This window comes from Nicotiana attenuata, unplaced genomic scaffold (assembly GCF_001879085.1).
Source record: "Nicotiana attenuata strain UT unplaced genomic scaffold, NIATTr2, whole genome shotgun sequence".
Classification (NCBI taxonomy): Eukaryota; Viridiplantae; Streptophyta; class Magnoliopsida; order Solanales; family Solanaceae; genus Nicotiana; species Nicotiana attenuata.
In genome coordinates, this window is record NW_017671693.1 from 1 (window position 1) to 16,420 (window position 16,420).

The window sequence follows — 16,420 nt, forward strand, 5'->3', positions numbered from 1 at the left end:
AACGGCTCATTTAATATCATTTATTATCCATAATTGTCTCATTAAAGCTTAGGTTTCATTCCTTTATCTAGAATCAACTATAAAAGGAGGAAGTTGTATTGGGAAAAGATCATTGTTGACATCATACTGAAATAAAAACTTGTTCGCTGCTTTATTATTATTCTCAGAAAGCCTATTATTCTTTTTTGGTCTCTTGATTATCAGTAACCCGATTTTTCATCTCAAATTCTAGTTTAATCTGGACCGTTGATCGATTTTGATCAACGGACCAGATCTTCTCTTACCTTAATTAACCCTAAAGACCTACCCCACCCCCCCAAACCCTCTCATTCTCTCTCACTCTCTCTCAAGCTCTCTGCATAACCACGGCTTCTACTCGCCGGTCGTTGGCTCGCCGGTATCTATGGTGGTTCCACTACCACCCCTAGCCTCCATGGCTCCCCCCCCCCATGCTGGATTCTTGCTACCTTGAGGTAATCAAGGAACCAGAGGCGGTTCAACTCACCCCATGGTTTTTCATGTCATTTTCAGGCCAATCTTGGCCTGTCCGAGTAAGATATTTATATCTTCCGGCTAGACCCATGGTTTCTAGGTCGGAATCTCTTTACCTTTGGGTTATCTCCCTCTGAAACCCTAACTCATCTCTTGACTCTTCAGATCCACCATAGATCTGAGTGTATTTTGAGTTATATTTGCTGTTTTCCATGATAGCCTCTCCGATTTTTGAAAACGCCTCTTCGTCTTCAAACTAGGATTTCTTAACCCCTTTTCAAGATGACTTTTCCTCTTATTTTTAGTATTATTCGATGATTTTTACTATGTTTAAACGGTTTATTCGATTTTTCCTTTTACCTGATTCATTACGTTGAAACCTTAATTATCTTGGTCTTAATCTTGGGTTCTGAGAACTGTCTTTGCCTATTTGTTCGTTTGATTTGTTCGCACGTGAATACGTTCTGAGTTTCTGTGATTTTACCCTATTATGCTCATTAGGGTTTCTGATTTTTGCTTCTTCCGCCTATATTATGTTTATTCTGTTAATTCCTCTAATTAGTACTATGTTCTACGCGAATCCCTAACTTTGTGTGATCTTTACCCTACTGTGCTATTAGGGTTTCTGATTTTTTGCCTCTTCTTGCCTATTATGTGTTTATTCTATTTGTTTATAGAGTTTTATGGTAATTTCCCTTAAATCAGTACTATTGTCCATCGGAATCCTTGATTCCCTGTGATTGATATCCCTTACTAATCTCTTGTGATATTCTCCACTGATTTTCAACCTCTAAGTTATTTTTCTTGCCTTATTTTATGGTCGACTATGTTGTCAACTGACTCTTATGTTATTCCCTTAATTCGAATATTATGTACTTAGCCTTAATTACATGTTCTATACTTGCACTATGCTGAAATTATTTCTTTATGTGTTATATTCCAGTCCCATATGATCCCCTTCCTTATTTGTCTTTACCGTTTGAAGTTAACTCCTTTAATTAAGGGAGTACTTATACTGATTTTATACTAATTGATACCTAGTCCCATAATTATTGCTAAACTTTGATTCTTGCCTTAGTTTCTACCTATTTTTAAACTATAAGTACCCTGCTTTTCATTAACACAACACACGAACACATTGGTTCAAAAACTCTCTCTCACGCAAAAAACACTCTTCTACTCTCTTTTCTCCGGTTACTTGCTATTGTTCTAAGTCAGTCGGCTGCAAGCCAAGGCTGATTACTCTACTCTCTTGCTCCGCACTTTGTGTTTACTATCTTCTTTACTGGTATGTTCTGATTTCAATTCAAGTTTCAAAAATAATATATTTCTTTTACTGCTTCAGTTCATCCTGTTTCTAGTATGTTTTCACTTATGGTTTTGTTGTTCAACTTGTAATTAATATGTTTACTTCATCACTTTACTACATGCTTCTGAATGTGTCCCCTCCCTTAGACTCATCATGTTTATGAAATGTTATCCCCCTCCTAGTATACCCCAATGTGGCTCTTCCTTACTTATGTTTCTCTGATTTTTAGCATGAACCTCTCTATGCAAAGTAGTTGGCTATCCTTAAGTTACTTGATTCTGTGTTAATTCTAAAGTTCCCCAACCCCTTAGCATATTGTTGATTCTATACTTAAGTGCTCCTGCAACTATGTATTTACCTATATGACCTATATGTCCCCAAACCCCAATTACCCCTGTGTGAAGGGTTGTTATTTGAGTGTTGCTGAACCTGTTTTGGCTCTATGTTTGATCTGTTGTTTGTGTGATTACACAACTCTTGTCAAAAACTGTTCTACTGAACAATTCTCCTATTTTATAAACCTGCTTCAACTGAGTCTTTTTCAAATACTGCTTTCTTATTAAAACCTTTTCAAAAACTATGTCAAGCACTCTCACTCTACTCTTAGACCACTAAGTTCTGCCCCTTTTATGTGAGCCTTGCCTTGGGACCCTTGAGCTCCCTCTGAACTTTGACACACAAAAGCTGGCCTTTCCACACTGCACTTAGTCTGTCTTGGCTATGAAATCTGGGTGTGAGCACTGCCCGGGATCCCTTGAGGTCCTTAGGGAACTCTGACACACCCGAATATGAGAAAGACTATGAAACAATCTTGGCATTTGAGGTTCTGGAAATCTGGGCCCGTTTTTAGGCTCTCTATAGTGTAACTTTTTATTTTCTTTTTCTACTTATGTAATTCATTTCAATATTGGTCTGTAATAATTTATTGTAAACGAATATTGGGGTTGGCTAGTGAAAAGGGGAGGGTAGTTATATATGTTATCAATATCAATGGATAGAAACCATGCCTTAGGTTTACATTTCCTATATGCGCATTAGAATTCATGTCTAAGACCAACACATTCAAAGCATGTCATGCATTAGATATCATGTTCTTAGGTTTACTGTTTCAACATCTCATTTGACATTATTTTATCACATAGAAATCTCGCTTTAGGCTAAATAATAACATAAACATAAAACTGTTGCTCCTGCACATCTTGAAATCATGCTGTAACTTTCTGGCATTTAGAAATCATGCTTTAGGAATTCTGCATATCCTGAAATCATTCTGCATTTTTATATGTGCATGGTAGATACCCTGTTTTAGGATCACGTTCACACTCGCTCAGTCACACCTAGTTAAATTACTAATACATGAAAAGGACATAAAACGGTCTCACATTTGATTATCCTGTTTAAGTGAAACTGGTCATAATCCCTGTATATCTTTGCAACATTTAGAACAACATGCTTTAGGAAAAAACAACTTCTAAGCTGTTTTAATAATCCTGGTAATTGTTGTGCGTTATCGTACGCCTAGGCAAGCCTTAGGTAATCAACCTCTATAAAACTGGAAGTTGTTCTTTGTGTTTACTGCTTAATGGTTAACAAGCTTAAAATCAGTGGGCAAGCCTGATTAGGACTTCCTCTCTGAGTTATGTAATAAATCTGACTCTGCTACCATGCTTAGGATCTGAGTTTAGACCTTAATTGTGTATGAGTCATGTTGTTTGTGTGTACTATGTGTGGAGGTATATCTGAGCCTTTTATTTGTCTTCCATGCTCCTCATTGAAGTCCTATCTGTTCATCTAATGTCGCCTTAGTATTTTACCTTTAAACTTGAGGGTCTGCCTAGAACCCCCTTTTTATAGGATAGGAGTCCTAAATTCCTCTGGAACTGATAGGAAGGGACAGGTAACAACATGCAATAGGGGTCGAGACCAACCCTCGCTTTGTTTACCTTCATGGGGCGGGAAAGGGTAGATATGGATATGATGACCGGTGCGCTAATACCACGTGTAGCCCCTCTTTGAGGAGTGTCATACCGGGTATTGCATTGATGTGATCCATATTATAAACAAACCTAGGATACCCCTTTACATTCACAAATATGCTTAGATTGTAATTCATTTCAAAATCTAGCTTTTCATTAACTGTTTTTTCGAACATCCGTGTACTTAAACTTTAATTCCCTATTATTTGAGCCATACTTGTTTATTTGCTAAATTGTACAAATCCACAAAAGCTGTTTGGCCGGGAACCACACTGTGGATCCTGAGGGGTACCTAACAACTTCCCCTTAGGATAATTTCAACCCCTTACCCTGTCTCTGGTTACCAAACTAGTTATAAATGAACCCTATAGGTGCCCTAACGCACCTTAAATCGTTAGGTGACAACTCTTCAAAATGCAAACCCCTTTCCCAACAGGAACGAGTTGTCTCAACCAAAAATGCCATAAACCCGATTTCGCGAGAAAAAGGGGGCGCGACACACTTCTATTGTGAAAAAAATTATAGGCCAAATACATCGGCATCCCCTTAAAGTTGTCCTCACTTTTTACATAAATACTCTATTTTAAGTCTGTTTCATTTAAACACTCCAACCATATCTCAAATGTGTCATTTAAACACAATTTGATGATGTGGCATACTGCGTGTATTACACTATTTTCCCGAGCATGAGAGATCAGTATTTCTATTTTTCATTTTTTCTACTGTCTTTTTCCTTCTATTCTTTGTCCACGTCACCCCCTTCCTCTCTCTTTATCCCTCCACCGGTTCACCACCATCACCTTTTCGTCTTAAAATTTATTGCAGGAATTAATAGCGCCGGAAAAGTCAGAACTCCGGCTAGGTCCAAAGAGGCGACAAGCAACAGTTATATGTTAGCAAGGTTTTAACAGTTTATACACCAACCACGAAATCAGTAATAGACAGAACACGAACGAATCTCCGATACCACAACGATGGAACAACAGAAATGGTGATAAATGTCGCCGATTTTGATGGTAGCCGCCGACCTATTAAATGTCCGGTCACTTGTTTCAGTTCTTCTCTTTTAAGAGTTGAAACAACAACGAAACAGAATAATAGAGATGAAGGGGGAAAGGAAATGAGCAATGGCCGGTGGTTGCTAAAAACGCCGGATTATTTTATGTTTCTTCCCTTTTTTCTGAACTCAGATTTTTTCTTTTCCAGTTAGCTAAAAGAAGGGATTTTCAACCCAAAAAAAAAAGAAAAAGAATTGACATAAATTTCTCCCTTCCCCAGATCTGAAAATCTAAAACGGTACCTGTGTTTTTTCCTTTTGGCAGATGAAGACAGAAGGAGGGGGGGGGNNGGGGGGGGGAAGATGACTAAGGGTGGCGTAGGGTTCTGGTTAAATTTTATTTTATTTTATAATTTGTCCAAGTTAAATTCACATGTCCCCTTTTTATTCGTCACTTTGGCGAGTGAATTACACGCGTCTTATATGGTTGACTACTTATGAATTTTGTGTTTAAATGACACATTTGAGATATGGTTGGAGGTTCAATGGAAACGGACTTAAAATATGGTGTTTAAGTGAAAAGTGAGGACAACTTTAAGGGACCGCCGATGTATTTGACCAAAATTATACATCAGTGACTACAGGTTAAATTTATGCCAATAACTTTTCAAGGATTTGTGGAGAAGGTCCAAAATTTCTCCGTGTACTATTCGAAATTGCTCAATTTTCCATCCATTAGATTTTGATCGATTTATACCTAGCCATTAACAAATTGTCTCGTACATGCCCATATCATTAACGGAATTTCAGTATGAAATAAGTGTATTCCACCTGTGCAAAATCTTCGAAATAAATATCTAATTTACCTCCAATTTGTTCCTTAGGTCAAAATTACTTTTCATGTTTGAACCTCCATTAGGAGTTGAGTTTTTCTAACAGCGATGTAAGATTAAATCAAAACTCTAAGGGGTCGGTAGGTTGGAAAGATGTTATCCCGGAATTAATTATCTCGGGATTAGTTATTCCACCTTTCCATGGGGATGAAAAAATACTACAATTCTGGGATAATTAATCCCGAAAGTAATTGCACCGCAATTTTCTCCCAAGCAAACACGGGATAAACTCTTCTTAAATTTAGTCTTGGATTTAATTATTTCTTGTCACTCATACCAAACGAGCCCTAAAGGATGACAAATTTGTTCAATTTTAAATAGAACATGAGCAAGTTTGAACTTATTCACAAAATTTAAATAGAACAATACAAAACACTAGAAAAAGCCTTTTGAAGAACTTTCTTGTGACCCCAGGACAATAAGCCACATCCCACATTAATTCCAAATAATAATATATCCAAGAACCCTACAACACCTTTCGTCTCCGTTTCCGCCTCCCTAGGGTTCCACACACTAGAAAAATATGATTTGAATGATCATGGTTTTCTCTATATTATATTACCATGATTATGTGATAATATGTAACACAGAACTAAAAGCTTACTTTTGATGATTTGACCACTCATTCTCTTCTGTGTCTCCTCTTTGCAGAAAAATGAATTCAAGTCAGTGAAAGAAAACATCTCAGTAGTGTCAACACAGATCCAGCATTACTTTACCGTCGTATTTTGTCCTTTCCTAGATTTTTAACTTTCTTTTTTGGCTGATTTAGTTAGATCCATTCACTTCTTTTGCACGAATTCCCACACAATTCTTGATTTTAGAAATTTTATTTTTCACTTAGAACCCTAGTAACGTTGCTTTGAAAAGATAGTTGCCATTTCCTGTTCACTGATTGTGTAGCTGTTTTCCCATTTAAGGACCATCCATGTCCATCACAGTTATTTTAAGTTTTTCAACAAGTTCCTTAAAATTCTTGATGTGCTTCTTCAATCATTCTGACTGTGCTAGTCTGCGTCACTATATATTTTTTTGAGTGCTAAATGTGGAGTGCGAAACATTTCTAATGTTTTTTTGGACAAAAAACACGTTTTTACTACTTAAAAAAAAAGTTACTTAAATACATAATTCGCAGTACTATACTGCGAATTACTTTAATGGAATTTTGGCCGTTAAAGTAATTCGCAGTAAAGTACTGCGAATTAGTTAAAAAAATAGTGATTCTCAGTATTGTACTGCGTATTATTAAAAAAATAATTTTTTTTAGCTAATTCGCAGTATTGTATTGCGAATTACTAATTTGGCCCCACCAATAATTAACTGACATAACAATAATTCAAACACATAAAACGTATTATTGTACTGCGAATTTCTTAAAAAAATTCTGCACCCCAGGCTCGGACTTGCTTTATTTAAAGGCGTTTCAGTTAAATGAAAATTCATTCAATACAAACATTTAACTTCCGTTCATACTTCTCTCTTCTTCTTATCAATTATTTTTGTACAATGTCTGAAGAGCCAAAAATAAAGGTTTCATTATATTGTGAGGGGGGGGGGGGGGGATGGGTGAGGTTGTGCTGGAGAATAACTCTGTGAGGTATAGCTCACCTCCACAGTGTCATGTTAAATTGCCGCTTACTATGGAGTATGATAAATTGGTTTCGTTGTTATGTAAAAAAATGAGTGTGAGGAAGCGTTCGGTTAACCTTAAAGTAACCGGTAGGTTTTCGCATTCAGTGACTCCGCAGGGGTTTGCTTATTATTCTGAGTTTAACATCGAGGATGATGAAACTCTTAGAGATTTTTTGCGGATTCCGGATGAATACAGGAAATTTATTGTAATAAAATTATTGGAAATGTACGTCAAGGTGGAAGACGTTCCCAATAATGAGGGCGTGCATAGTAGGGATAACCTCCAGTCATCGGGTGGTTATTCTGGAGCAGTTTTTGCCGGACAGATTGCTGATGAAAGAGCTTGCCTTGATTTAAACTTGTCACCACCGGCGAATGAGCAGCCACAAAATAATTTTTCGACTTTATATAATCCAAAAGACGACTGGTAAACTTCAATATTACTACGCTTTAGCGATGTTTATTTTATGTTTTAATTGGATTTGTATTAACACTTATATTTTTCATAGGGGGTACCGTCCGGATATGAATTTTACAAGTTATGACCCCGTCCCTATTTGGAATATGCGTAGTTCTGGAGTATTGGAGCACGGGGGTCCATCCGGGAGTCATCACCAATAAGAAAATATCCATCATGAAACGTCAAGGCAGTGCGACTTGTAAGTAAATTGATATAGCTATATCTGAAGTATTTATGCAGTTGGGTAACTTATCATTTTGTTCTTTTTGTGCAGTGAAAACGAGCTTCTTGATGTTCCTGACCTCACACAGTTGCCCATAGACGACGTATTGACTCGTGATTTGGCTGATGCGCAGAGTCAGGAAGATGATAGTGATTATGACAACAATGCAGATGAGTCTGGGGATGACACACCCTTCCATGATGAGGGTGATGATGAGGAGGAAGTGAATGTTGAACCTGAGCTGACGAGGGAGCATGTTCCTCCACCTCCCGCTAGACAAAGAGTGTACGAGTCCCACGTGTCATTTCATGAGCGGAATATTCCCTACCTTGATAATTTGCCAAGTATGCCGAACGTGGATGCCCTCACAAGGGATGATGACGAAATTCGGTCAGCGATGTGGGATGAGTCTAGACCAGCTGTTCTGACAAAGGGCATGTATTTCCCCGATAAAGCTCGCCTAATTAGGGCTGTAAAAATCTACAGTATAAGAGCGTGCCGTGAGATGACGGTAAGTGAGTCAACTACGGAGGTATACAAGGCTGTATGCCGTAGGTGGTTTATGGGTTGTCACTGGATGTTGCGTGCCAGCAAGAAGAAATCAGGTTCGTGGAAAGTGGGTAAGTTTATTAGCGAGCACAGATGTGAAATGGACACATTCAATGAGAATCACTTCAACTTGGATGTGGACTTGATTTCTCTTGTCTTGATTCCATATTTGGAAGTGTCCATTAGGTTCAAGATTAAAGAGTGTATTACAGCCTTCTACCAGGAGTATGGTTGTACTATAACCAAAAGAAAGGCATATCTCGGTCGCAAACATGCCTTTGAACTTATTTATGGCGACTGGGATAAGTCTTTTTCAAATCTACCCAGGTACATGGCCGCACTGCAATACTTTAACCCCGGCACTGTTGTTGAATGGAGGCGTGAGCGGAGTCCGGACAGACCCGAATATATTTTCAACTATGTGTTCTGGTCATTTAAAGCAGCAATTGATGGTTTTGTGCATTGTCGTCCTGTAATTTCCATAGACGGTACTCATGTCTATGGAAAGTATGATATTAAGCTTTTGATTGCAGTTGCAGTTGATGCCAACGGACAAATATTTCCACTAGCTTTTGCCATATGTGCCAACGAAAGCGAAGAGACGTGGACGCTTTTTTTGAACCACTTGAAGCAGCACGTGGCATGGTGGTATTTTAAGTTCTGTACGTCACTTGCCTGAATGGCAGGAACCATATGCATACCACCGTTACTGTGTGAGGCACCTGAAGGCCAATTTCCAGAAGAAATTTCCTCACAAGGCCTTGCATGACTTAATGTGGATGGCTGCAACTGAGCACCAGCAGTGCAAATTCATGAGGCGCATGGAAGCGATCCGGCAGATAGATCCACGAGCCTATACTTGGTTGATGCGACATGAGCTTCACATGTGGACATTGCATGCTGATGGCGGCAGACGATGGGGAGCCCTCACTACAAACGTGTCAGAGTCATTCAACGGCTTGTTGAAGTCTGCCCCGTGGACTGCCTGTCACTGCCATGGTCCGCATGACATTTAAACAGAGTGTGGAGAGGTTTGTTGAAAGGCATGCAGCTGCATCGGCATTGATGGACAGGGGTGTTCAATTTATGCCAATACCCATGAGAAGATTTGAAAGGTCCAGGAGGCGAGCACAGTGGCATTCATTTCTTCAGTACGATCATGAACGGGGTGTTTTTGAAGTTAAGACCGCTATCCGCTGACACCGTAGGAATAATCTACAGACGGTGAATGAAAATAGAAGGTTATGTTCATGTGGTAAATGGACCATCTACCACATGTCGTGCGCACATGCATTGAAGTGCTTTCAACAGGTTGGATATGGGGCAACAAACTATATTGATAGGCAATACAGTGTTGCTGCATACGTAGACACGTATAGTGAGAAGTTACAGCCATTAGGTGCTGAGCATTATTTGCCGCCGGAACCTTTTAAGATGGTATGTAACAAGGACTATTTGCGCAAGCTGTAAGTGCAAAAGAGAACGCGTATACAGAACCAAATGGAAATTGGTGACACCGTTTATGCGCGTAAACGTGGCATACTCGCAAACAGGACACGACCGTCGTAAATGTCCTTCAGGTGGCGTGCGTGGTGGTGGTAATCCGGCTCCTGGTGCAAGTTCGTCGAATGTACCCAACAATCAAGGATACCCCTAGTCTTTTGTTTTGGTATTCTTTTTTGTAATACGTGTTTGTACTGGGGACCACCTCCACGCTGTCCCCCACGACCCCCGCAACCCCGTGGGGCACCCCTGCCTCATGGGGCACCCCTCCCTCGTGCCCTACCCCTGCCTCGTGGGACACCCCTACCCCGATGGTAGTCCTCTGGCGCCGCATACTGAGCCTCGTGGTCCAACCTCGCGGCATCTCTCGCCTGAAGCAGGGTCCGACGAGCCACCTGTGCCATCCGCCGGCCATAGTCAACGAGTGCAGGATTGTCGGCATACTGCTGCATCTCCTGAGCCATCTGGTAGAGGTAATGACGCCCAATAGCCAGTGAAACATTTAAAATATTAATTAAATAACGCTATATCATAATTATAAAATATTAATAAGCCACAAAAATATACCAGTGCCTCGTGCCTCCCGGCGTATGGTCTGTAGCGATCGCCAAGTACATGAATGGGGTTCCCGATCATCAGTCGGGTGTGACGGCGGTACCATGACGTATACAGATGAATAGTGGCCTCCTGGGTAAATGTAGGTGGTGGCGGAATACGGTGACCTCGCTCCTCCCAAGTATGGACCTGCTGCTCTAGCCATCCCATATATATAACGTCCACCCTGGCACGGTCGTCCCGCTGATAGTGTGTAGCCTCCCATCCAGGCTCCCCCGGTATAGGCTGGGGACGGTGAAACTGGCGAAGCACACGCTCTGTGGCATGACACTCAACCATATCGAAGAAGATCATCGGGACGGAGGTGCTCCAAAGCAGTCTGTCGACTGAGCAAATATCGGGCAGCTGAGCTAGCAACTCGTCGCTGTATGGCGTCCAGATGAACTACCAAATAATAACATAAAAGTGAGTATACGCAACACAACTCAATTACTAATTCGCAAGTGTAGGTACATATTTACCTGTCCGTCCACCAGCATATCTAACACATCCCTGACAAGGGGGAGATTATGATGAGCATCGCTCCCTCGGTAGTTCCCACGCCAAAGAATCCACCTAGAAGCTAGAGGGAGAAACGGATAAGCCTCACCGGGCGCAAGTGGTGGTAGAGCTGGCTGCAACGGCATGATCCGCTGCCAGGCCCAAACCTAAGATAAAAGGTTGATGTAAAATTTATGAGTCATTGCGACCATATAGAATTCAGAGTAATGCACAGAGTATTCGAAAATGTTGTCACCTGTAAGAGGGGAAGAAAACCACATATGTCCACCGCTGGGCCCATGCTCGCCGGCACATGCTCCTATATAGGTATGCGAGAACAGCAGCACCCCAGCTGTACTGGGGTAAATCATCCAGCCGCTGAAGATGATGGAGAAAGCGCATACTCACAGTACTCCCCGAAGTGTTCGTGAACAAGGCACACCCGAAAAGCAGGAGCAGCGCCAACCGCGTGTACCTCTTAATGTGGAGATCCTCCGTCTCGCCGGTAATGTCAGGGTGCAAAAACGCCATATGATCTCTGATGGCTGACAAAAGAACGCGACTGCCCCTAGCGCCACCCTGAGGTCTATAACCAGTAAACTGCCCCATCATATCCAAAAACTGTGCACGCGTCATGGATCTAATGTACTGGGGCAGTGCCACGGCCCGTCCATCTACGCGCAACCCGTACAAAACCTGAACATCCTCCAGCGTGATGGTGGCCTCTCCAGTGGGCAAGTGAAAAGTGTGCGTCTCCGGTCGTCACCACTCTACCAACGCCGTGATAAGAGACCAATCAAGCTGTATCCGTCCAAGCTCAAAAATTGTATAGAAGCCCGTAGCCTGTAGGCGCGCGACTACGCGGGCATGGAAAGGATGCTCCACGATGAACTCCCACAAATGATCAGGTCTCCTGGGGCGGAGAGCTTGCTCCGATAGCTGTCCCTCCCATACATAGGAGGACCTATAGTCGCCCTGCAACACTAACAGCTGATCCTTGGCAGGTCCAGGATGCGCATGCGGAGGAAAGGCCATGTTCTCTACTATAATTTAAACAAAATTAATTGTGTGTGTTAGTTAGAAAATTAAATAATTATTTTTAATATTGGACTGAGTATTATCTATGGGTTCGAGGCTCGATATTTGAGGCCCGGTAGCACCAAGCTATCCTTAATTATTATGTGTGTCATTTTCAACATTTTTTAAAATTTGTTTGTTTAATAAATTAAATTAAAAATTCTTGAATTGGACTTAATAATTATGTATGCCCTTCCAGGCTCGATATTTGAGGCCCGGTAGCACCAAGCTATACTTAATTATTATGTGTGTCATTTTCAATATTTTTTAGAAATTTGTTAGTTTAATTAATTAAATTAAAAATTCTTGAATTGGACTTAATAATTATGAATGGCTTCCAGGCTCGATATTTGAGGCCCGGTAGCACCAAGCTATACTTAATTATTATGTGTGTCATTTCAAATATTTTTTAGAAATTTATTTGTTTAATAAATTAAATTAAAAATTCTTGAATTGGACTTAATAATTATGTATGGCCTTCCAGGCTCGATATTTGAGGCCCGGTCGCACCAAGTTATCCTTAATTATTATGCGTGTGAATTTCAGTTACCGATGGAATTTTGTTAGATTAAAGAATTAAATTAAAAATTATTGAATTGGACTGAATAATTATGTATGGGTTCCCACGCTCGATAATTGACCCCCGGTAGCACCAACTTATCCTTAATTATTATGCGTGTCAATTTCAGCATTTTTACAATTTTGTTAATTTAATAAATTAAATAATTAATTAGTGAATTGGACTGAGTAATTATCTATGAGTTCCGGGCTCGATATTTGAGTTATTTGACAACATATATTAATTTGTTACTTTTTAAGTTTATTTTTATAAATTAAATAATTAATTTTGAAAGTGTTATTGGATAGAGTTTCCAGTTACTACATACTTAAGGCTTTATATTTTACTAGTTGAAAAAGGCTCTATATTTTGCACTCTACGCTAAAAGGCTCTATATTTTACTAAGCTTAAAGGGTCTATATTTTACTACGCTAAAAGGCTCTATATTTTACTACGCTAAAAGGCTCTATATTTTACTACGCTAAAAGGTCACTATTACATATAAAAACAACAAATATAACATACAAATATGAACAACAAACTAAATAAATAATATTTATTTATTATTTAACCAAATAAAAACATAACATTAACTATACAAATTATTTATCAAATTTTAATATTTTTTTGTCCCAAAGCTAATAAATCAATCCGGGTATAAACAAGATACAAATTTAAATACAAACATAACACAAATTAACATGGAAACACATTAAACAATACAAATATGCATGTACTATACGAGTGTCGACATAAACAAAATCGAAATACCTCGATTTAAGTTTTTTGAATTTGATTGAAATCGAATTTTTGCACCCGAAAGAAGGAATCCAAAGCTTGTCTTGTGTGTGGGACCTACACTCTTTGCTTTTTAGGTGACGGGTGGGGCCCGATTTTTTTTTTAAATTTGACGAAGGGTGGGGGGACCAGGACTGTGGAGGAGTTTTTTTTTTAATGGGGGGCAGCGAACTATGTTGGGGAAGAAGAAGAACGGTTTATTTTATTAAGGCAATTCGCAGTACTATACTGCGAATTGCTTATACGCAGTAAAGTACTGCGAATCGCTGGGCCCAAAAATCGGAGTAACTCAATTCGCAGTATTGTACTGCGAATTAGTTAAAAAAAATTTTTTTTAACAAATTCGCAGTACTTTACTGCGAATTACTTTAACGGCTAAAATTCCGTTAAAGTAATTCGCAGTATAGTACTGCGAATTATGTATTTAGGTAACTTTTTTTTAGTAGTAAAAACATGTTTTTTGTCCAAAAAATATTAGAAAAGTTTCGGACTCGCTAAATGTGCTTAGTTAAGTGAAAATAATCTAAGTACTTCTTTGGACATTGAAATAGCATCAATTGGTTAGACAATATATCTCTTTAATCATTTGATAATTCGATTACAATTGGTGGGACTTTATCTGTCACGACCCAATTTCAATTATAGGCCGTGATGACGCCTAACGTCGCCGTTAGGCAAGCCAATGGTGAACTGCCCATTTAATTGCTCATTTTAATATTTTTAAAATCTTTAAGGAAACAAGTAAGTGAACATAGCAATGTAAAGCATAAACTAAACATGAAAGTAAGATAGTGAATTAAATAATCAAAACCCATGAGTGTTTACTAGAATTCCCAAAACTCGGTATCACAAGTGCACGAGCTTCTAGTAGAATATACAAAAATCTCTAAGAACTACTGTCTGAAACAGAATAGACAAATATGATACTACCTCTATTCCAGTTTATGTGAACCTATTTCCTTTTTGGTCCGTTCCAAAAAGAATGACCCCTTTCTAAATTTGGTAATAATTTAGCTTAAACTTACAATTCTACCCTTAATGAGAAGCTTTTATAACAACACAAATAATCTGGGGCCCTTTTTAACTTGTTTCGGACTACAAATTTCAAAAGTCTTCATTTTTTCTAAACCTCCGTGCCCAGTCGAACAGGTTCAAATAAATTGAGTTCAAAGAGTGCAAGTAATAGCATAATAAAAGCCTATGTCTACCCGGGCATAACATGAATTTTAGCTATGCATGGACTTTCGTCACTTCGTGCGTACATAACACCCACAATTAGCAGCAAATAACAATTTAAATACCTATGGAATTAATTCTTTCTTACAAGGTTAGGCAAAAGACTTACCTCGTTTTCAAGTCCGCTTTCCGGTCCACAAATCACTCTAAAAGCCTCAAGTCGGTGCCGAAAAATCCGAAACTAGCCAAAGGTTGTACAAACTAATCAATAATTGCTCAAAAGTTCATAATTTAACTATTAAAGTGATTACCCAACCCAATTTGAAAGGTTCCTAAAATTCACCCCCGGGCCCATGTGCGCGAATCTAGCTCACCGAGGATATGACCTTTGGTAGAAAGGTATGGAGGGAGAGCATTAGTGTTGAAGGTTAGTAGGTAGTTGAGTATTTTTCTACTCCATTCTGTGTGTAAGTCTAGTCGGTCTGTGTCGTGTTTTAGTATGCTAGTGGTACATGTTGTGCTCGTACTTTTTTCTAGGAGTTTGTTACTGCAGTGATTATTGATATTACTTTTCCAGGTATATTTACTGATTCTTAGCTCGCTGGTACAATCTTTCTGGTTATGTTGTTATTATTCTATTTTTGCATTTCATCTTCTTGTGGCGACGGTCTATCGGAAACAACCTTTCTACCCCATGGTAGGGGTAAGGTCTGCGTACACACTACCTCCCCAGACCCCACTTGTGGAATTATACTAGGTTGTCGTTATTATTTTTGTTGTTGTTCAACAACTCCTAAAATTTCCACATTTTTCATGTTAGAATCTACCTATAATTTATGTATTTAACTTACATTGTATAGAAATCACTTACCTTCAATAGCTAGGTGAAAACCCCTCTGAAAGAAGCTCTAAAATCGTCCAACAAATGAGAGAAATGAACCAAATAGCCAATTTTCCGACTTTAATAAATTTATGCACATCTGCCCCTTCTTCACAATCGGGAAAAAGGCAACGCGATTGCGAAGGCAAAGCCTGCCCAGGCCTTGAAACTCTTTAACGCGAACGCGATAAGGTCCTCATGATCGTGAAGGCTAGACCAGCTCAAGCATCAAGAACGCGAACCGCCCTTCACGAACGCGAAGAGTAATGACACACAGACCCCTGGCCCCATAACCCTTTTACGCGAACGCGACCAGGCCATCGCGAACACGAAGACCACATGTCCTGAAGCTTCGCGAACACAAAGAGCAAAAGCACCCAGTCCCCAAATCCTTCATCGTGAACGCGAGAGTCCCGCGTTTGCGAAGAAGGAAACCGGAACCATCACATCTGTAGTTTTGGACTTAGCTCCGTGCTGTCCGAAATGCACCCGAGCCCCCCAAGGACCCCGTCTAAATACACCAACAAATCATAGCCATAATACGGACCTACTCGAACCATCAAAACACATAAAACATATAGAAACTAAAAATTACACCTCTAAACCAAATTGAATCAGCTTATGAACTTCAAACATCTTAACTAGCTCCGAACATGCCGAATCAAACGTAGACTACTCGGAATCACCCAAATTTTGCGTAAAAGTCATAAATCACCATAGGAAATTATTCCATGGCTCGGAATTCCAAATAGACCTCGATAACACCAAAGTCTACTCCAAATCAAATTTAAAGAACTAGAA

The 16,420-nt window shown here is 39.5% G+C and overlaps 1 protein-coding gene across 1 annotated transcript; it reads right to left on the bottom strand.

The window, feature by feature from the left end:
- Positions 1 to 10,288: 10,288 nt before the first annotated feature.
- On the bottom strand, positions 10,289 to 11,765 carry LOC109209719 (serine/threonine-protein phosphatase 7 long form homolog). The gene is made up of 4 exons (XM_019373034.1): positions 11,386 to 11,765; positions 11,239 to 11,296; positions 10,602 to 11,033; positions 10,289 to 10,498 (listed from the first exon to the last, which is right to left on the bottom strand). Exons 1-4 carry the CDS (start codon positions 11,763 to 11,765, stop codon positions 10,289 to 10,291), a joined length of 1,080 nt encoding a protein of 359 aa, XP_019228579.1.
- Positions 11,766 to 16,420: the final 4,655 nt, after the last annotated feature.

What these genes read in the sequence shown, in the direction of transcription:
- LOC109209719 (XM_019373034.1), bottom strand. Translation starts at nt 11,765, where the DNA reads ATGACGCGTGCACAGTTTTTGGATATGATGGGGCAGTTTACTGGTTAT. An exon ending in GTTTTCTTCCCCTCTTACAG is followed by an intron (nt 11,297 to 11,385) that starts GTGACAACATTT and finishes CTTTTATCTTAG; the next exon opens with GTTTGGGCCTGGCAGCGGAT. An exon ending in TCTACCACCACTTGCGCCCG is followed by an intron (nt 11,034 to 11,238) that starts GTGAGGCTTATC and finishes ATTATTTGGTAG; the next exon opens with TTCATCTGGACGCCATACAG.